General features: G+C 50.3%; 1 protein-coding gene across 1 annotated transcript; it reads right to left on the bottom strand.

Annotated features, from left to right (window-relative positions):
• Window positions 1-7,359: 7,359 nt before the first annotated feature.
• On the bottom strand, window positions 7,360-16,750 carry LOC129665662 (E3 ubiquitin/ISG15 ligase TRIM25-like). The gene is given in 8 exon segments (XM_055592463.1): window positions 7,360-11,053; window positions 11,896-11,958; window positions 12,151-12,313; window positions 13,084-13,317; window positions 13,515-13,610; window positions 15,607-16,259; window positions 16,548-16,591; window positions 16,698-16,750. Coding segments are annotated over 8 exon segments (1,872 nt in total). The 3' UTR covers window positions 7,360-10,487.
• Window positions 16,751-18,060: the final 1,310 nt, after the last annotated feature.

Raw genomic sequence — 18,060 nt, 5'->3', positions numbered from 1 at the left:
CTTGTCTGGTCACAATTCCCACAGGGTACAGTTCTACAGTCTTAGGCAGGCCTGGCCTTGCTATTTATCCTCAGAGGTCAAGGTTCTTTGGAGAACCCTTTCCTCACAGCACAGTCCTCAGGTACCCCAGGCTTTAGAAGCCAGGCCTAGGAGAAGGCTTTCCTGGCTCTTTGCCCCCACCGAAGCCTCCACAGTCAGGAAAGGACCCACCAGCAGGGCCACACTGCATTTATCTAGTTAGAGATGGGCACTTTCTACAAGGTAGGAGGGTTACTTGGAAGCAAAGGCTGAAACCTGCCTAGTCATCCTGTCCAAAGGAACGCCTAAGGAGGCTAGAGGCTGTTCCACTCCCTCTAAGCCTATGGCCAGCTGCCCCACCCTCCTGCTACGGGGACACTGAATTACTTGGAGGGTGAGGCAAGGATGAACAGTGAGTCCTTTGGTGGGTGAGGCAGAGACATGTGGAGAATCATGGCGGGGTGGGGGGATGGGCTGTGAGTTGTAATGAATGGAAGCCATCTTCCAACCTCTCCAGAAAGTTCAGGTGGGATTTCTGAAGGAGATTTGGTCTCATAGGGATTTTGGGAGCAACTTGCCAGCGACCTTGGTAACTTTGATTGTGCAAAGTCAGGATTCAGGTAATTTGCACATCACTATAAGTGGCATACTCCAGAGACACACTTTCTGGCTTCCATAGATCTCTCTTCCAGCTTCAGGGCCCAAGGAATTGGAGTGGGAAAGCCCTAAAGGGACTGCTCCTCTGGGCTGGTAAGATGGCTTCTCAGGTAAAAGGTGCTGTTAAGACTGATGCTCTGAATTCAATTCTTAAGTCTGATGTGATGGGAAGAGAGAATCAGTTCCCCAAAGTTGTGCTCTAACCTACCCAAGCTGCTCTGCCAGAACACTCAAATTTGGTTCCCAGCAGCCACACTGGGCAGCTCACAACCACCTATAACTCCAGCTCCAAAACATCTGGCATCCCCTTCTGGCTTCCTCAGGCACAGACAAATGCACCCAAAGTTGACCTCTGGTCTCCACATGTTTGGGTACATATGTACATCGCACTCACATACACATAAACACACACAAACGTGAGCATATACACAAATTACTCAATTAATTAATCAAACAAAACTCACAAGAACTTTCTCAACTCGATAGTAGAAAAACAAGTAAATCCACCAAAAATACAGATGTGGTGGCACACTCTAGCTCTTCACACCAGCAGGTAGCCCCCCTCCGAGTGGGAGTCACTGTCCTTATGCAGATTGCAAGGATCTCTTATTTAGAGGTTAAGGCTCATGCTTCTTCTTCTTTTTTTCCCTAACACTCCCTAAGCTAGTGTTAGTACCCCATCTTTAATTGTGAGCACTCTCAAATGAGGAGATTTGGTTTGCTCTGGGGTCCTTCAGGAACATGGTTAGGAGGAAGAGATGGGACCCAGAGAGATTTTTCCCAAGGATCCTTTAGTCCCGTAGAAGAGATAGTGTAGGCAGTACTTACTGTAAACGTCAAACAGCTTCCTCAGGCTCTCTCTATCCTCTGGGAAGCCCCACCCTAAACTTTGACCTCCTCTTAATCAAGATGAATCGGATAGATCTCTGGACATCCTCCTTCCTATCCTGAACTAAGATGGGGTTGAGGGTCCCAGAGGGCTAGGGCATGATCAGTGTGGCTGCGGCTCCAGAGCCAGGATTCTCAGTCTTGCCCAGACCTCCTGTCACCTCGTCTCCTGAGAGAACAGGACTGAGCACACAGCCTACTCACAGAGTCAGGTTGATAACATCGGTGGCAGTTGTATGTGAGAGCTGGTGACTGTGGGCCCAGAGCCCCTGTCACTCACCTAGCTTGTTCAGAGTGAGGATGAGGACTCTCCAGAAACTGAAGTAACTAGGACATTTATTAAGCGTAGGCCTGTAGTCCCAGGACTTGGGATGCTGAGGCAGGAGAATTTTTAGTTTGGGGCCTATACAGCAGGCCCTTCTCTTTCTCTCCTTTTTCTCTGCCTCTGGGGTGCTAGTATCAAAGGCACGCTCGCTCCACCATCACCCGGCTGGTCCGTGGCAGAAAAAAGACAGTGACTAGTAATAATAGCAATAGTAATTGATAGCACACTTACCATAACGCCAAAATGACATCGTTGTATCTGATGGTTGGTTGCCCAGAAAACTGGACCTCTGTGTACACATGGTTTCTTCCTATCTATGGGATAATTTGCTCCATGATCTTCCCCTTTACCTAGCTAGCCTGCAGGTGTCAGCTTCGAAGCCTCTTCCTCTAAACTGAGGCATCTACCTGCCATCTGCTGGCTGCCTCCCATTAAACTCTGCGAGAGTTGGCAGTTTCCCAAGCACTTAGCAAGTCCTGGGGCTCAGGGTAATAAAAACTACTAAGGACCAGGAACTAAGGCTAGGGACATTCTGGCTCATGGGTGGAGGAGGGAATGGCGTTCTGTCTCCTCAGGTTGCTGATGGATTGATTCTTGGGTTTTAACACTCTAAAACTAGGACCTGACATCCTTTGAAAATGTTTCAGTTACTTGAAAACTGCAGGTGGGCTCCTTGTCTCTTTGCTGGTTGCCCCAGCTCTGACTGTGACTCTGTGATGTTCCTGGTGCATCTGACGAGCCCTCTACAACTGGCTGCTGGAGTGTCTCCTTATCTGTATGCTCCTCCCTTCCGCACCTGTCTCAGGGAACAATTCCCTTGTTTTTTTCCCACAGAGTTAATGGGGCCCCTCCTATCAAACTTCTGTTTGCATGGCAGCCACTTTAACTTGTAAAAATTACATTTACTGGGGACAGAGAGATAACTTAGAGGTTAAGAGTGTTTGCTGCTCTTACAGAGGACTTGAGTTTGGTTCCTAGCACCCTCATTGGTAGCCCACAACCACCTGTAACTCTAGCTCCTGGGGATCAGACACCCTTGTCTGGCCTCCACAGGCACTGAACTTACATGGTGCACACACACACACACACACACACACACACACACACACACACACACACATGGAACCCATGGGAAGTCAGACAATTAGAAGAGAGGAAGCAAAATAAAGGTAGTAGAAGATACCCCCAACTTTAATAGGGAAGGTTAAAAATCCATGGTTCACCACGTGGATGGAGGCCTTGACTAATGGTAGGAAGACTCGGCAGCTGAGCGGCTGGGCTTGGGGAAGCCACTTAAACAGGAAAGATCTTTTCACAGACAGATATGTGAGATTGTGGAATAGGGGGTTGGTAGACTCAGCCTGAGTGAGCAGGAACAAAGCAATTGGGTAATAGAACCACCCATCCCCTTCTTGAGACAAAGGTTGTAAAAACTCAGGCAATATATATGAAGAAAACAAATTCACTGAGGTAGTTTATTGAAGGCTGAGGTCCCCATGTGTGTCAAGGACTGGAAGATACTAGCAGAATAGGCAGTGTGCAATACTCAGTTACCTGGGTCAGATAGGACTGTGCTCACATGAAGATTAAGAAAAAAGGCACACACCTTTAATCCCAACACAGGGGAGGCCAGGCAGGCCGATCTCTGTGAGTTTGATGCCAGCCTGGTCTACAAAGTGAGCCCCGGCCAGCCAGGGCTACACAGAGAAACTCTGTCTCTCTGTCTCAAGAAAACAAAAACAAATCCAAGTTAATTCAGGTAATTCAGGGCCTGCAGAGATGGCTCAGTGTTTAAGAGCACTGGCTGATCTTTTGAAGGACTTGGGTTCAAGTTACCAGCTCCCATGCTGTTCACAACTGTCTGCTACTCCAGTTCCAGATGATCCAGTGACCTCTTCTGGCCTTCACAGTTCCTACACACATGTGGCACACATACACACAGGCAGGCAAAACACTCGTACACATTAAATCTAAAAACATTTTTAAAATTAGTTGAGCGGAGTGATGGCTATTTTTGGTTGTCTACTTGACTACATCCGGAATTAACGTCCAAAAACGAAGGGCACACCTGTGAGGAATTCTTTTGCTTAATTTGAAGTAGGAAGGTCCACTTCTACTCTGTATCTTTGGGGTAGGAAGACACACCTTTCATCCGGATCTTTTGAGAAGAAACACATCTTTAACCCCAGGCTAAACCCTCTGCTGGAAGCCTGTATAAGGAAGAAGGAAGCTTTTGCTCTTTGCCCGCTTGCCCTTGCTTTGCTAGCAAGTCCATTCCTTCACTGACATTTGAGCAGTGGTTCTCAACCTGGGGTCTCAACCAATCTGGGGGTCATATATCAGATATCCTGAATATCAGAGAGTCATTACAATTCATAGCAGTAGCAAAATTACAGTTATGAAGTAGCAATGAAATGATTTTACGGCTGTGGTCCCCACAGTGCCAGGAAGGTTGAGAACTCCTGCAGTCTAGCTTGCTTCTTTAGGATTCCAGGGTAAACTAAAGACCAGCCGAGACTTCCGGCCTTGTGGGCTGAGTAACTACCAGATTCATGGACTTCCTGTTCACAGCCAGCCCGTGTGCTTCTTAGTTAGGGTTACCATTGCTATGACAAAACACCATAACTAAAAAGCAAGTTGGGGAGGAAAGAGTTTATTTGGCTTAAGTTTTCATATCGCTCTTCATCATCAAAAGAAGTCAAGACAGGAGCTCAAAACAGGGCAGGAACTTGGAGGCAGGAGCTGGTGAAGAGGCCATGGAGGAGTGCTACTCATAGGCTCGCTTTCTGTGGCTTACTCAGCCTTTCTTATAGAACTCAGGACCACCAGCCCAGGGATGGCACCACCCACAATGGGCTGGGTTCTCTTCCATCAGTAACTAATTAAGAAAATGCCTTCTAGCCAGATCTTATGGAGGCATTTTCTCAATTAAGATTCCCTTCTTTCAGATGCCTGTAGTTTGTCAAGTTGACGTAAGACTAGCAGCACAGTTGTATTAGCTAGAGTGTAGCCTGCAAGTCATCCTAACAAATCCCTTTTTATATATATTTGAGTGAGATTCGTTCTGTAGACAAGGGACCTCTGGGTTGGGATGGGGGCTTTGCCGAGCTCTCTAGTGAGACATTATCTTCACGAGGTGAGAGAGGTACTGGAAGATCTGAGCACAGGCTAGTATGTCTATTAGGTTGAAAGACGCCAGAGCAGATGATGGGTCCGTCTCAGTTACTTAAAAGCAAATGTGGCAGGACTGAGACAGAATTCCCAGGGATAAAACTGACAGCCACCTGTGTGCTTGTGAGTCTTTTTTTTTTTAATTAAAAAATTATTTTTTAATTAATTATATACTATGTAATTATATTAATTACAGTTTACTTACTTTGTATTCCAGCTGTAGCCTCCTCCCTCATTCCCTCCGAATCCCATCCTCCGTCCCTCATCTGCTTGTGTCTTTGGAAGATGTCGAAGCCTGAGCAACTGCACACCAATGGTGTGAAAGGAGTGAATGACACCTCGGTGCAGGTGAAAAGGACTAAGCATGCCCTTCAGAGTATGCTGTTTACGTTTCTCCCGAAAAAGAAAGTTCTTAGGGGTCCAGAGAATGGTCATCCAGCCCAGGGCCTGCCACAGTCAGGTGGAGAGGCAAGGGTCACATCCCCCACACAGGGCCTGTCATACCTGGGAAGCCAGTATGAGCAGCAGGAACAGTAAGCAAGAGCACTCAAGCTTGTTCCATTCCTGCCACTCAGGCAAGGACAAGCCTGTTCCACCTAGCATACTGGGGACAGGAGGTGCACAGTGGCACTGTGCAAACACTGGTGCCCAGAGGTGGTGTTTGGGGATGGCTGGATGGCTTACGGAGGACTAGATGGGTTGGTCTCCTGCTCATGCAACTATATCCAATGTTGCTGTTTTATTTATTTTTAATTGATTTGCATTGGTGTTTTGCCTGCATGTATGCCTGTGTGAGACATATCAGAGCTTGGAGTTACAGACAGTTGTGAGCTGCCATGTGGATGCTGGGAACTGAACCCAGGTCCTCTGGAAAAGCAGTCAGTGCTCTTAACCACTGAGTACCCAACTTTGCTGTTTTGATGAAACAATTGATACAAATAATGAGAGCTTTTCAGGCTATATTGTTTGTTGCCAACATTTCTTTTTCCTTTCTTCCATCCTCCTCTTCCTTTTTCTAAACAAGGTCTCATTCCATAGCTCTGCCTGTCTTGGAATTCATTCTGTAGACCAGGCTGGCCTCAAACTCACAGAGATCTGCCTGCCACTGCCTCCCAACTGTTGGGATTAAAGGTGGATGCCACCATTGCCTGGAAAATGCTACTTTCTTTGTTTTGTTTTGTTTGTGACAGTGTTTCTCTGTGTAGTCTTGCTGAACTTGCTTTGAGGACCAGGCTGGCCTCAAACTCACAGAGATATCCCTGCCTCTCTGGGTGCTGGGATTAAAGACATGCACCACCACGCCTGGCTAAGTGTTACTTTCTTAAAATATTCTTCTACCCATTTTTATAAACCGAACCCGAGTTGCCTCATTACAAGTTGTTGGTCAGGAAAGTGCTTGAGACCCCACAAACTACACTGCTACCAAAGCCGCTGGCTGCATGCCAGAAACAGACGTTACAACCACATTGCTGACGACAGGTCATGTTTTGATTCAGGGCATCAAGGAATCGTGCTGCAACTAAGTGAAATAGAAGCTCATTCAACTTGTACCAGGACAGAAAATGAGTCTATTGTGCTGTGCCGTGGGCCACCTAAGGGTCGTGGGCTCATCTACCTAGGGGATATACGTGGATTCCTGAAACAAACTAAGCAGGACTTTAACATTTTCATCACTTCTAGCTGTGTGGCTTGCTATGGGAGAGAAAAGCACCATGGGCCTTGTCCTCCTGGCAGGAAGAGCTCTCTAGCCACAAATGAGGATGTGGCTTCTAGAAACACCTGGCAGGAAGCCAAAAGCCTTGTAGATGGCCTTGTACCTCTGGTTATTATTTACTTTGGCAAGGCTGAGCCGCTAACCAGGTGTCCTTTAACACCTCCTTTGGAGTGCTGGTGCACTTGCAACAGGCATGCTCTTATCGTCCGAGCCTGATTCCCAAGCATGGCAGACCCTCCGTGTCCCTGTGCAACCTCCAGACCTATGACACCTCCAAAGAGGATGAGGTGACTAAATCACTTGCCTGGGGCTCAAAACTCAAGTCAGCTGAGCAGGGTGGCACAGATCTTTAACTCACGTATTTTTGGAGGGAGAAGCAGGAAAAATCTCTGTGAGTTCAAGTCCAGCCTGGTTACCATTGCCAGATTCAGGCTAGCCAGGGCTACACAGTGAGACCCTATCTCAAAACAAAACAACAAAACAAAAATGGTAAGAGGAGGCAAAAAGCTCAACCATTCAGGTAAAAGTTTAATATTTCTTTAGAAAATACGACCAGTACTAGTTTTGTGAATGAAACTGTCTTGGCCTCAGGGCTGAGATTACAGTAAGAGGAGTCAAGGGATGAAAACACCACCTTGGAATCTGTCTCTCACCATTTTGATAGTCTGACCATCGGAGGGTTTTGCATCCTTGTTGGGGGAATGTTACAATTTCTGCATCTTGCTTACTGAGTAAATGGCCCCTGTCTCAGGCTTAGCGCTCACCATAGTCACCGCGCCTGTCCCCCACTTCCTGACCCGGGAGCACTGAAGATGCATATGCTATCCCGGCACATGCCAATTTGAAGCTGGGGAGAAGAGCTGAGAAAGGTGTCTCCCACATCACCCGGTGATCAGCCACAGTCCGAAGGATCTTCAGGCTCAGGGAAGGTAGAGATGGAGACAGTGGAGCGAAGGGTTGTCAGGCTTGAATGGCTAGCGCCCTTACCAGTTAAGCCATCTCTCTGCCCCATGCTTGATTTTATTGTTTTGGTTTTTGGTTTCCTGAGACAGGGTTTCTCTGTGTAGCCCTCACTCAGTAGACCAGGCTGGCCTCAGACTCAAAGACCCACCCACCTCTGCCTCCTGAGTGCTAGGATTAAAGGCGCTCATCACCATCCCCCCAGCTAGGCTTTGCTTTTGTGGTGTTATTTCAAGAGTCAAGAGTTCAAGGAGGGCCAAAAGAGGCTAGTGGCATCTCATCATCCCATTTCCACAGGTAGACAAGGAGAGAGAATTGGGACTAGAAGGCCAGAGCCTGGAATAGACCCATTCACCCCTTTCTCCACCAAAGGAAGGGGCTGGTTGTCCCGGATGCCCTGGCAGAGGTCCTTCCTGGCATGGTGAGTACTTCCCGCCAGTATAAAAGCCCCACTGCACTTTTCCTGGAAGGAAATCTGGGGGCGGGGCAGCCATTCCAGAGCGAGCCCCCACCTTGGCTCCTTGACCTGGAGCGGGAATGGGGTGGAAGGAGGACACGGTCATTCTAGAACACTTGCCGACCTTGTCACTGTACATCCCTTCTTCCGAGACGTGGCTTAATCGACATTAACACACTTGCACTTATCTACTAGATAAAGGATAATTCATGCAAAAGTGATTTTTCTTTCCTGTGCTGGAGGTTGAACCCAGGGCTTTGAGCATGCTGGGAAAGCACTCTACCACTGCATAACACCCCAGCCTGACATGTGTGATGTACACGGGTCAAATGGAAGAAATTACAAGTCCAATTTCCAACCTCTTTGACACTTTCTCCTGTGAAGAGTGGGCTAAGCCATGGCCAAAGAGACCTCAAAATTTTGCTTTACTGGTTTGGGGTCACTCCCTCCAGTGATACCATGCGGACTCCTTCAGGAATCCTCTAATAAGGAACCCCCAAATAAAGAGCATCAGTTGAAGGAACACCTTTGGATGTGTGTCCCAGGACACTGTGGCCTGTCACCGACCATCCTGTAGCTATGTGTCCTAGGAAACCAGGGGGGCGGGCAAACCAGATTGGTCAGCTTCCTAGAGGGACCCCACTGTCTGCTGCACATTCACCTCCTTAGTTGTCCCTGCCCTCGGCACAGATGTGAGGGACACTCAACCCCCCTCTAATTCCTCCTCCACACTGGTTTCATTTCTTTTTGTTCCTTGAACTTGCTGAGCCATTGAGAACGACCTCAAAGTTTTTCTTTGAGAGTGCTGGGATTACAGGTACATGATAGCAGGCCTGGATCCTTCCCATTTTGGGGGGGGGGCAGTAAGGGGTGAAGGGTCTTATTATGTAGCCCTGACTTGCCTAGAATTTGCAGCAATTCTACCTCAGCCTCCTGAGTGATTGAATTGCAGGGATGCTTTACCAGGCCCAGCTGGCTCCCCTGCCGACCCAGGAAGAACGAGTTAGGGGGGAGGCATGAACTAGGCATTAGGAATAAGGACAGGCTCTTCCCTCAATATGGGGGAAGCGGTTCACAGCCTTGTCCCCTACAGGAACAGCAACCTGTGGGAAATACGACTCCAGGGTGAAAGGTCACAGCCAGGGCACCCCAGGAGACTTTCAAAGCATAACATTGCTCTCCCCACCCCAAAAGGAGAGCCTCAAGGAGAAAACAGGGTTACTAATTTCTCCAGGTACAGGCAGGGCAGGGGTTGAATTCTCAAGTGCCCTCATGGTGGGGGACTGCCTAGTCTGGCTGCAAATTGCCTTGCCCTAGGGGCTTTCTCTCTTATGACCTTTATCAGCTCATGGATCATTAACTCGGCCAAGGCCTCGCTTTAAACCCACAGGAACTGTGGCCGGCTGAGTCTGGAAATTCAGAGTACTTTCCCACTGGACAGGAACCGTTGGCATGGGGGTGGGCATGGCTTCAATCCAATAGTCAGGGTTCCTTAGCAGGTCCTGGGCCTGGAGGTGGATGAAGCCGTTACAGAGACTTAGAAGCCCCACACTGGGCAAAATTAGATTACAAAGGCCTGGGTGCCCACAGCTTCCGTGAGCGGAGTGAGCTCATCACTGAAGACAGGGAACCACTCACCCAAACCAGAGAGAAGAGGATGGGAGGTGAACATTTTCCACCCCGTATCCACAGCCTTCCGTGCTGCCAAACGCTGACAGAGACACTTTGCTCTAGTGGGTGATGTAAGCTGTTCTGCCCACCACCTCTAACCTGGACCTCGGTCCTCAGCTCACCGGTCTTGGGTCGGAGATAGGGCTGAGCTCCTGAGCACGAATCCAGTCCCCAGGTACGCTAGAACTCTTCCAACCCTCCCATCTCCATCCGGTGCTAATTCACAGTATGGCCACCTGGAGAGAAGCCTTGCAGTCTGAAGCCTCACAGCCTTTGAAGACAGTGGGAAGCGACGGCAAGGGTGGGCCTGAGAAGCTAGGCCAAGGGTTGCCGATGAGGTGGGGAAGGGGTGGTGGGTATTTAAAGCAAGATTTTGGCCTCTGAAGGACATGAGGACACCTCCTGTCTGCTTCAGAGCCCTTCCGGTGTCACAGAGAAGGTCAGTATCGAGAATTTTCAGGCAGGTCCCGCAGATGGATTCAGACATAGCGCTGGGAAGCAGGTGGGCCACCCGCTTCCATCCTGGGCGCAGGGGACCACGCCGGAAACCACCCTCTCTGCGCTCGTGCCGGGCCGGTACGTAGATCTAACTTTATTGGCAGCCAGCCTGGGCCGGCGGGCGCTGCCTATGCCTCGGGGTACTGCTTGAGTGTGAGCGAGGCTCCGCTGCTAACCATGACCGCGGGGTAGAGAGGTTCCAGGAAGGAAGTGAGGAAGCGGTACAGGAGGCTCATGCCGCCCGCCACGCCGTAGAAGGACAGGCAGCCGGCGCCGAAGTCCAGCGCCACGCCGAGCGTGTGTTGATAGGAGCCGTGCAGCACCGTCTGCGTGTTGTTGTGCCACACGGAGAACTTGATCGAGTCCCACTCCAGACACCACGAGTAGGAGTTGCGGCCCAGCAGGTAGACGATGTTGCGACGCGGGCGGCTGCCGGTCAGCGGGGGGCTGCGACGGTACGTGACTCCCAGGCACATCCACGAGTTGGACACCTCCGTCTCCCAGTAGTGACAGCCTTCCGACAGGCCTGGGTAGCACAGCACCTGAGGCCACTGCTTGAAGCCCGGTAAAGGGGTGTTGCTGGCTGTGGTCGACGGCTCCAGAAGAATGCCCAAGTTCAACACTGAGTGTGTTTCCTTGAACAAGAACAGATCTTCGCTGGCCGTGTCGGAGTCGAAGTTCAGGTTGCAGTAATCTGGGGTTGGGAACCGAGGCGCAGAGGAGCCAGGGTCATTGTTTTCAGAGTGCGGTGCTGGCTAAGAGCTGATGTTTGCAAAGCTCTCACAGGCTGCTTCCACTCCGAGTGCCTAGAGGCGACACCCTCTCTGCCTACTGCTTTATTTGCATTTATTTTTACTTCTGATGAGCCTGGGTTAGCTCGGGGAAAACCCTTGAACTTGTGGCAGCTGTACCGCCTCAGCCTCCCAGGTGCTAGATTACAGGCGTGAGCTGACACACCCGGCTGAACCAAACAGCCTGGTTCAGCTGCAGTCCCTGTGCAACGCTGGACTTTTCTGGAAGGGCTGGGGAACAGGGGTCCCCTTCCCTTTCCATCAGATGCCAACATAATCACCTGTCTTATTTGTTCAGGGCAAGTTTGAATGAGACTGGGAGGATGAGGGGTTCCTGGCTGAGGTGATCCAGAGGTCAAAGATGTTCCATATCTGACCCTCAATATCTCAGAAGCCTGCCTTGGAGAGGTCGTATAGGGACATCGAGTAAATAAATACCTGGATTGCGAAGAAGAAATAAAACCTGCTCCATTTGACTTAGCTAAACCCAGGAAGTTGGCATCCATCCAGATGAGGACAGAAACCATGACACATAGGCCCAGAGAACCACCTTTGAGGTAGGAGGCCTCCTCTCTTCCTAACAGTGCCCGGGGCCCAAGGCTAAGTTTCTCTGAGGTCCCCAGTCTGCATGAGAGGTCAGGAAAGCCGACAGGATATGCTCAAATGCAGGTGAAGCAGGAAGTCAAGACACGTAGGAGTCCTCCTCCCCTCCCCCAGGCTGCCCCCCCTCAGTCTGAGAACTCACACTGCAGTAGCATCTTCCTGTCCACAACTGGAGGCAGCACCTCATAGGAGTTCATCTTGATGCCTGTGGGAGATGGACAAGCTTTGCTGGGGACCTTCTTCTGGCCCAGCATCCTTCCAGAGAGAGAGGCTTGGCCATAGGGGAGCACCGTGTGACCTGGGCAGGGTGCACACAGGCAGGCAGGGCTCCACAACCACCAGAGGTGGCGAGGTGGCACTCCCAAGCTACAAGACCTCAGACCCCTCAGAGACTCACCCTTCAAGAGCAGCTGGTTGATGAAGCTGAGGCCTATGTCCATTAGCCTGGTGCGGAGCTGGGCCAGGGTCTCTGGCAGCTGAAGGAAGCTCTGCGCCTCCTCACAGTTGGTGCCCATCAAGGGTTCCACGCAGTCAGGGAAGTGCTTCAGTCGGGGAAACTCCTGCTATGCAGAGGGGGCAGCTAGTACGCCATTAGCCAGGGCTCAGGCGCCTGCCAGTGGGTGCCTCCATGGGCAGGTGCGAGAGAAGTCCCATTTTCAGATGTGAGCACCTCTCTCCTAGTTGTTTGGAGAGCTTAGGTTAGGGTTTCAGTGGTGGGCTGGCTTCTGTAGAAAACACCCGAAGGGTCTCAGCTGAGCTGTTATAAAGATCATCGTCCAGAGAGGGACAAAGGTAAGCAATGATCTTTGAAATCTGTCTAGGGGTATGAGGGCAGTTTAAGGAAGGAGGTCAGTATTAGGAGGTCCCAAACATGGTTGGTCCCTGTGCACAGAAAAAGTCACTGCCACTTTCGGGTCAGCCACTCTGCCTATAGGGACTCCTCATCCGTACCTTCACACCCCACCCCATCTTGCAGTAACATCAGGACCGAGGCTGAGGGGGAATATGGATTTCAATACATAGACTGGCTTGACTTCACTTCTGCCTGTGGTTTGAGGTGGTGGTGGTCGGGAGATTATATTCCATACTCAGATTCCCAGGGCACTTCCCCATCTTGTCCTGAGACTCAAAAGCAGGAAAATGAAGGGATAGCTGACCTATGCAGGCAGTACAGCAAAAGCAGAGGGTGTTCGATGAGAGTTCAGGAGGCTCTCCCAATCACAGAGTAGGCAGGGCTACACCCTGATCACTTTGTCCCAGGCCTGGCACATCTGTGTGTGTGTGAAGTAGAGGAACAGGGCCTGGTCTAGTGGGGGGCGGGGGTTCTTACCTGTAGGAACTGCTCATCACTCCGGTTGGTGAGCAGACTGTGAAGCCAGATGCTGTCCCCCTCCAACTTCAGGAGCCGGTTGTGGCTTTGCTGGATAGAGTTGCCCAGCTTTTGCAGGGCAGCCTCCTCCTCTTTCTCCACAAAATCCAAGACCTTTATCTGCAGCTGTTTAATCTCATGGAGGATGTCTGAGAAGCAGGTGTTCACCTCATCTCGAATTGTCTGAATCAGTTTCTGGGGTGGATGTGTAGGGAGGCATCCCTGAACCCCATTCTTGTACCCCATTATCCTATTCCAAAGGCGCCTCAAGCATCCTGTCTTTGTCCACTATTCTCCCTCTCCCCCAACCCCCTGTAGCTTCTGGGAGATCCCCTGAGCCCCGGGGAAGATGGTGGGAGATCTGGGCCTGGGGTGGTGGTAGGCTGCCTTACCGAGAGAAAGCTCATTCGTCCCTGGTGCTTCTGGTTGTCTGAGGCAATGATCAGCATCTGGTTCTCCACATTGGCCTGAATCTTCCGAACTTCTGCCTGGAAGGTGTGTGGGGTTGGGGGTGGGGCCAGAAGCAAGTGAGGGCCCTGATTCAGAGAGTAGGCCTTGGAGAAACCTGACTGCCAGTTCTGGAAGAGATGTACCCTCTGTGTTCATACGCTTTAGGGAACCTAACACCAGGGCGGAAGGGCAGATGTCCTATCATTTATGCCTCTGGTGTTTGTTCTTTTGGGGTGGGGAGTGGAGTGTCAAGATGGGGTTTCTCTCTGTAGCCCGGCTGTTCCCTGTCTTTGGCTTCTAAGTGCTGGGATTAAAGGGGTACGTTGCTACTGCCCGGCTAGCTTTTGTTCTTTCACCACCAGAGTCTGGTTCCTCATTCTTTTTCAGAAATGAGGTCCCAGTATGTAGCTCTGGTCGGCTTGAAACTAGCTGTGAAGACAAGGCTAGCCTTGAACCCAAGGCCATCTTCCTACTTTGGCCTCCAAATATTGGAAATAGATTACAGGGCGGTGTGCATTGTTAAGACTTTTTTTTTTTTTTAATGCTTTTTTGTTTGTTTGTTTTCACAATAACCTGTTCCTACACAACCTGTTGAGGCTGATTTCTCAGAAGCTAGTTGTTAGAGCACCACCACCTCCTTTCTCTGAGGACAACAAACTCAGGCATGTAGGGTCCTGGCAGCGTTGCTTAATGAGATGGTCACAGGGACCTCTTTTCCCGTGGCGAAAGGGTGACAGAGGGGGGAAGACAGCTTTAAATACAACTAAGGAAAGACAGTATAAAGAGTCAGGAAGCAACTGATCATGTTTCTGAGTTAATTTTTTTTAATTATATCTCGTATCCTATGTGTATGGATGTTTTTCCTGCTTCCCTGGAACTGGAACTGTAGTGACGAGCGAGCACGTGGGTGCTAGGCATCAAACTCAGGTCCATCCAGAAGAACATCCAGATGGCTCTTAACACTGAGCCATCCCTGCTCCTCCCTGCTAGAGCTTCTTGGGAGAAGTACGTCACAGGTGTGTCCTGCACAGGCGTTTCCTGGATGCATCTCTAAGGGAGACTTGTAAACAATCATTCCTGCCCACCTCACGATTCGTGCTGATAGAGACTTCTGGCATGCAGTCCTATATGCTTCTTTATCAGTTTACCTTACCAGTGCCTTCCTGTACTCAGCATAAGCCATCATGTTAGCAGCTAACTTCAAGTAAACAACTCTGTGAGACTGTGTAGCTCTGGCTATCCTGAAACTATGTAGACCCAGCTGGCCTTGAACACACAGAGATCCACCTGTTTCAGCTTCCCAAATGCTGGGATTAAAGGCGTGCTCTGCCTGCCCCACTCTCCTTCCACTTAAATGGAGGTCCTGAGGCCAGAACTCAGATGACCAGGGTAGCAAGTGCCTTTTACCTTCTGATCCATCTTACAGGCCCTGCCTAACCGTCTCGAGTCGGGTTCTCCTTCTGTCCATTATGTTGCCTGGGCTCTCAAACTCCTGCTTTCAAGTATTTGGTGCTTTAAAGCCTGGCTGGAGCTATGTTACTTTCTGTTGGGCTTCAGAGAAGCAGCTGAAGTGGCTTTTGAACCAAGGCAGACCTGACCTACATATTCTCTCAGCATCCCTGGGTCCCTACCTGCTGCAGGTCGTGGCTGGCATAAACCTGCCTTCTACCCTGAACTTTCCAGCCCAGGGTCTGGGCTTCACTGTATAATCTAGACATTTTGGTTCCCTTCTCTCTCTTTCTTCATCTCTCTGTGTGTGTGTGTGTGTGTGTGTGTCTGTCTGTCTGTCTGTCTTTCTGCACACACATTCTCTTCTCCAGCTTTTCTGTCTCCCCCCATGCATGGTAGCTTCCCCTGTCCTGTTCCTTGGGACCGGTAAAACAGCAGAGAGCTGCTCCCAATAAACCTGCATCAAAGTGCCTTGAATTGGCTCATTTCACCACCGAAATGGTTCCTATCACTTTCTCCCAAGGAAACTCGACAGACTCGGAGAGCCTGGAGCACCCCTCCCCACCCCTCCCCACCCCTCCTCACCTCCTTGCGTGACCGTTCATCCTCCAGAGGGGTGGTGTCGTGATTCTTGTGCTCCTCGAGCAGGCAGGCCGTGCACACACAGCTGCCCTCCGTGCGGCAGTACAGATGCCGCAGCTTGCGATGCTTGCGGCACAGGCGGTTCTTGAGATCCCACACCGGGTCCAACAGCTGGTGGTCCTGGAACAGCTTGTCCTCAAAGTGGCTGCGCAGGTGCTTCTCGCATAAGGAAGCCATGCACTGCAGGCAGGACTTGATTGCCTTCAGCTTCTGTGGGGAGCAGAAGTCACAGGGCACATCTGTGGGGCCAGCCCTGTTGTTCCATAAGGGCCCTGAGGCCTGGCCCTTGGCCTGGATGAAGCAAGCCACCATCTCTCCAAGGATGACATTCTTGAAGAGGTGGGGCCTGCTGGGGAAGTCCTTTTTGCACTGGGGACAGTGGTAAGTCTCCCCAACGGCAACCTGGTGGTCCCAGAAACTCTGAAGGCAAGTCATGCAGAAGTTATGGCCACAGGCTGTGGTAACTGGGTTGTGGAACACCTCCAGGCAAATGGGACAGAGGACTTGGTCTTCCAACTGGCTGCTGCTGCTGCTCTGCATTTGGGTTCTGGAGGACTGGGAAGAGAGTGGTGGGGGGAGTTGGTCCTGGGATGATCCTGAGAAGACAGAGAAAACCCAGACATGGCTGGGGCCCTGGGCATGGCCCTTTATACCAGGGGCACAACCTTTGTACCATGGGCATGCTCCTTTTTACATCTTGGAAGCAGCTGTCTAACCGTGGGGTACCAGGGCTGTGTCTTCAGCCAACCCCCATTGGGGTGGACACCGAGCATCGTATTTCCTGGTCTCAGCCAGGGTAAGAACGGCAGAAAGGAGGACAGGACAATATGGGGAAGGGCCACTTCCTTGCCTCTTAGGAGGGCAAGTCAGAAGCCTGAACTCACGTGAAATCTTCTTCATGTTAACAAGAGCCAGATGTTTTGCTGCCCTGAGCCAAGAAGGAAGAGATCCATGGACACTCAGCAACCAGGACCTACCCCAGCCTCATTCACTAGATTCTGGGAGTGTCCCCCATCTGCCCCCTTGTGTCCTACCTGGGTGATAATGATTGCTGCCTTCTCACCTTTTCCTGTGGCTGCTATTTCATAGTCTCTGCACCCACATGCCCTTTCCTTGAGGATGAGCCAAGTTTTACTGATGTCATAATTCAGGTGCAGCCAGCTCCTGCACCCTGCCTGTGATATCATCAGGGCACAGGTGTGCCATGGGGCATGCTGCAGTGCTGTGCAGTGCTGACAGATTCTGCTCCTCCATGCATGAATCCGAAGCTCCGGCATCTCCATCCCTCGGGGTAGAGTAGCTGCTTTGCACTTACGGCCGTTTGCAGTTGATGTAATATCCGCTCATATTTCTGACCAAAGAAGGAAAATGGCTAATGGTCAGCAAGAGGGTCCTGGAGGCTTGTTGCTTTTCTCTGGAGTGTGATTCTTGTGAGTCAAAAGGACAAGGCCTCTTCTTGGGCTAACATAATCTAAGCATCACTCTGGTATTCCTCCTCTCCTCGTCTTCAAAGATTTATTTATTTTTATTTTATGTATGAGTGTTTTGTCTGCAAGGGTGTATGTGCACCATTTGCACGCAGCAGCTGATGGGGCCAGAAGAGGGAGTCAGATCCCCTGGAACTTGAGTTAACAGATTGTGAGTGCTGGGAATGGAACCCAGGTCCTTTGCAAGAGCAGCAAATGCTCTCAATCACTGAATCGTCTCTCCAGCACTCCCCTCTCCTCCGCCCCCACCCTCCTTCTCCATGCTGGTGATCAAACCCAGGGCCTTACATATCCGAGGCAAACGCTGTGCCCCTGAATTACATCCCCAGGGCATCCCTAAGCATGATCTTGTGGGAGATTCTGTCTGTTGCTTTCACTGTGTTTCCTCAGAAGGAGAACTCGGGTGTGGAACCATCCCGAGTTAGTGGCTTTCCTTGAGTCTTATTTCCTGTCCTTCTGAACCCCATGGGAAAAAGCCTCTACAAAGTTTCAGACCATCCGTCTGCTTCAAAACACTATCCTGATGCCTTTTGATGTGCAGAAGTGGGGGACAGACGGCTTCCTTGTCGTGGGGCTTCAGAGGAAGCATTTTGGCATCTTCTAATTACAGTGCCTGCTAAAAGTTCTTTATGGGGGGTGGGACTGGGAGGGAATGAGGGAGGGGGCTATGGCTGGGATACAAAGCAAATAACCTGTGATTAATATAAAAAATAAAAATAAATTAAAAAATAAAAAGAATTTATTATTGAAAAAAAAAAGTTCTTTATGGGAATTTTGTGTGAGAGTAATGGAGTTCCTTTTCTTTGGAGTCCTGGGCGTCAAACCCAGAGCTTGGTTATATACTGGACCCCAACTTCTCATGCTCTGGGTCTTGAAAAGTTTCTGGACACCCACTGACCAAAAATTAATC

The sequence above is a fragment of the Psammomys obesus genome, unplaced genomic scaffold, assembly GCF_907164565.1.
Source record: "Psammomys obesus unplaced genomic scaffold, mPsaObe1.curated_primary_1811, whole genome shotgun sequence".
Lineage (NCBI taxonomy): Eukaryota > Metazoa > Chordata > Mammalia > Rodentia > Muridae > Psammomys > Psammomys obesus.
The sequence above is the reverse complement of the archived record's forward strand: the minus strand, read 5'-3'. Positions and strand labels throughout refer to the sequence as shown.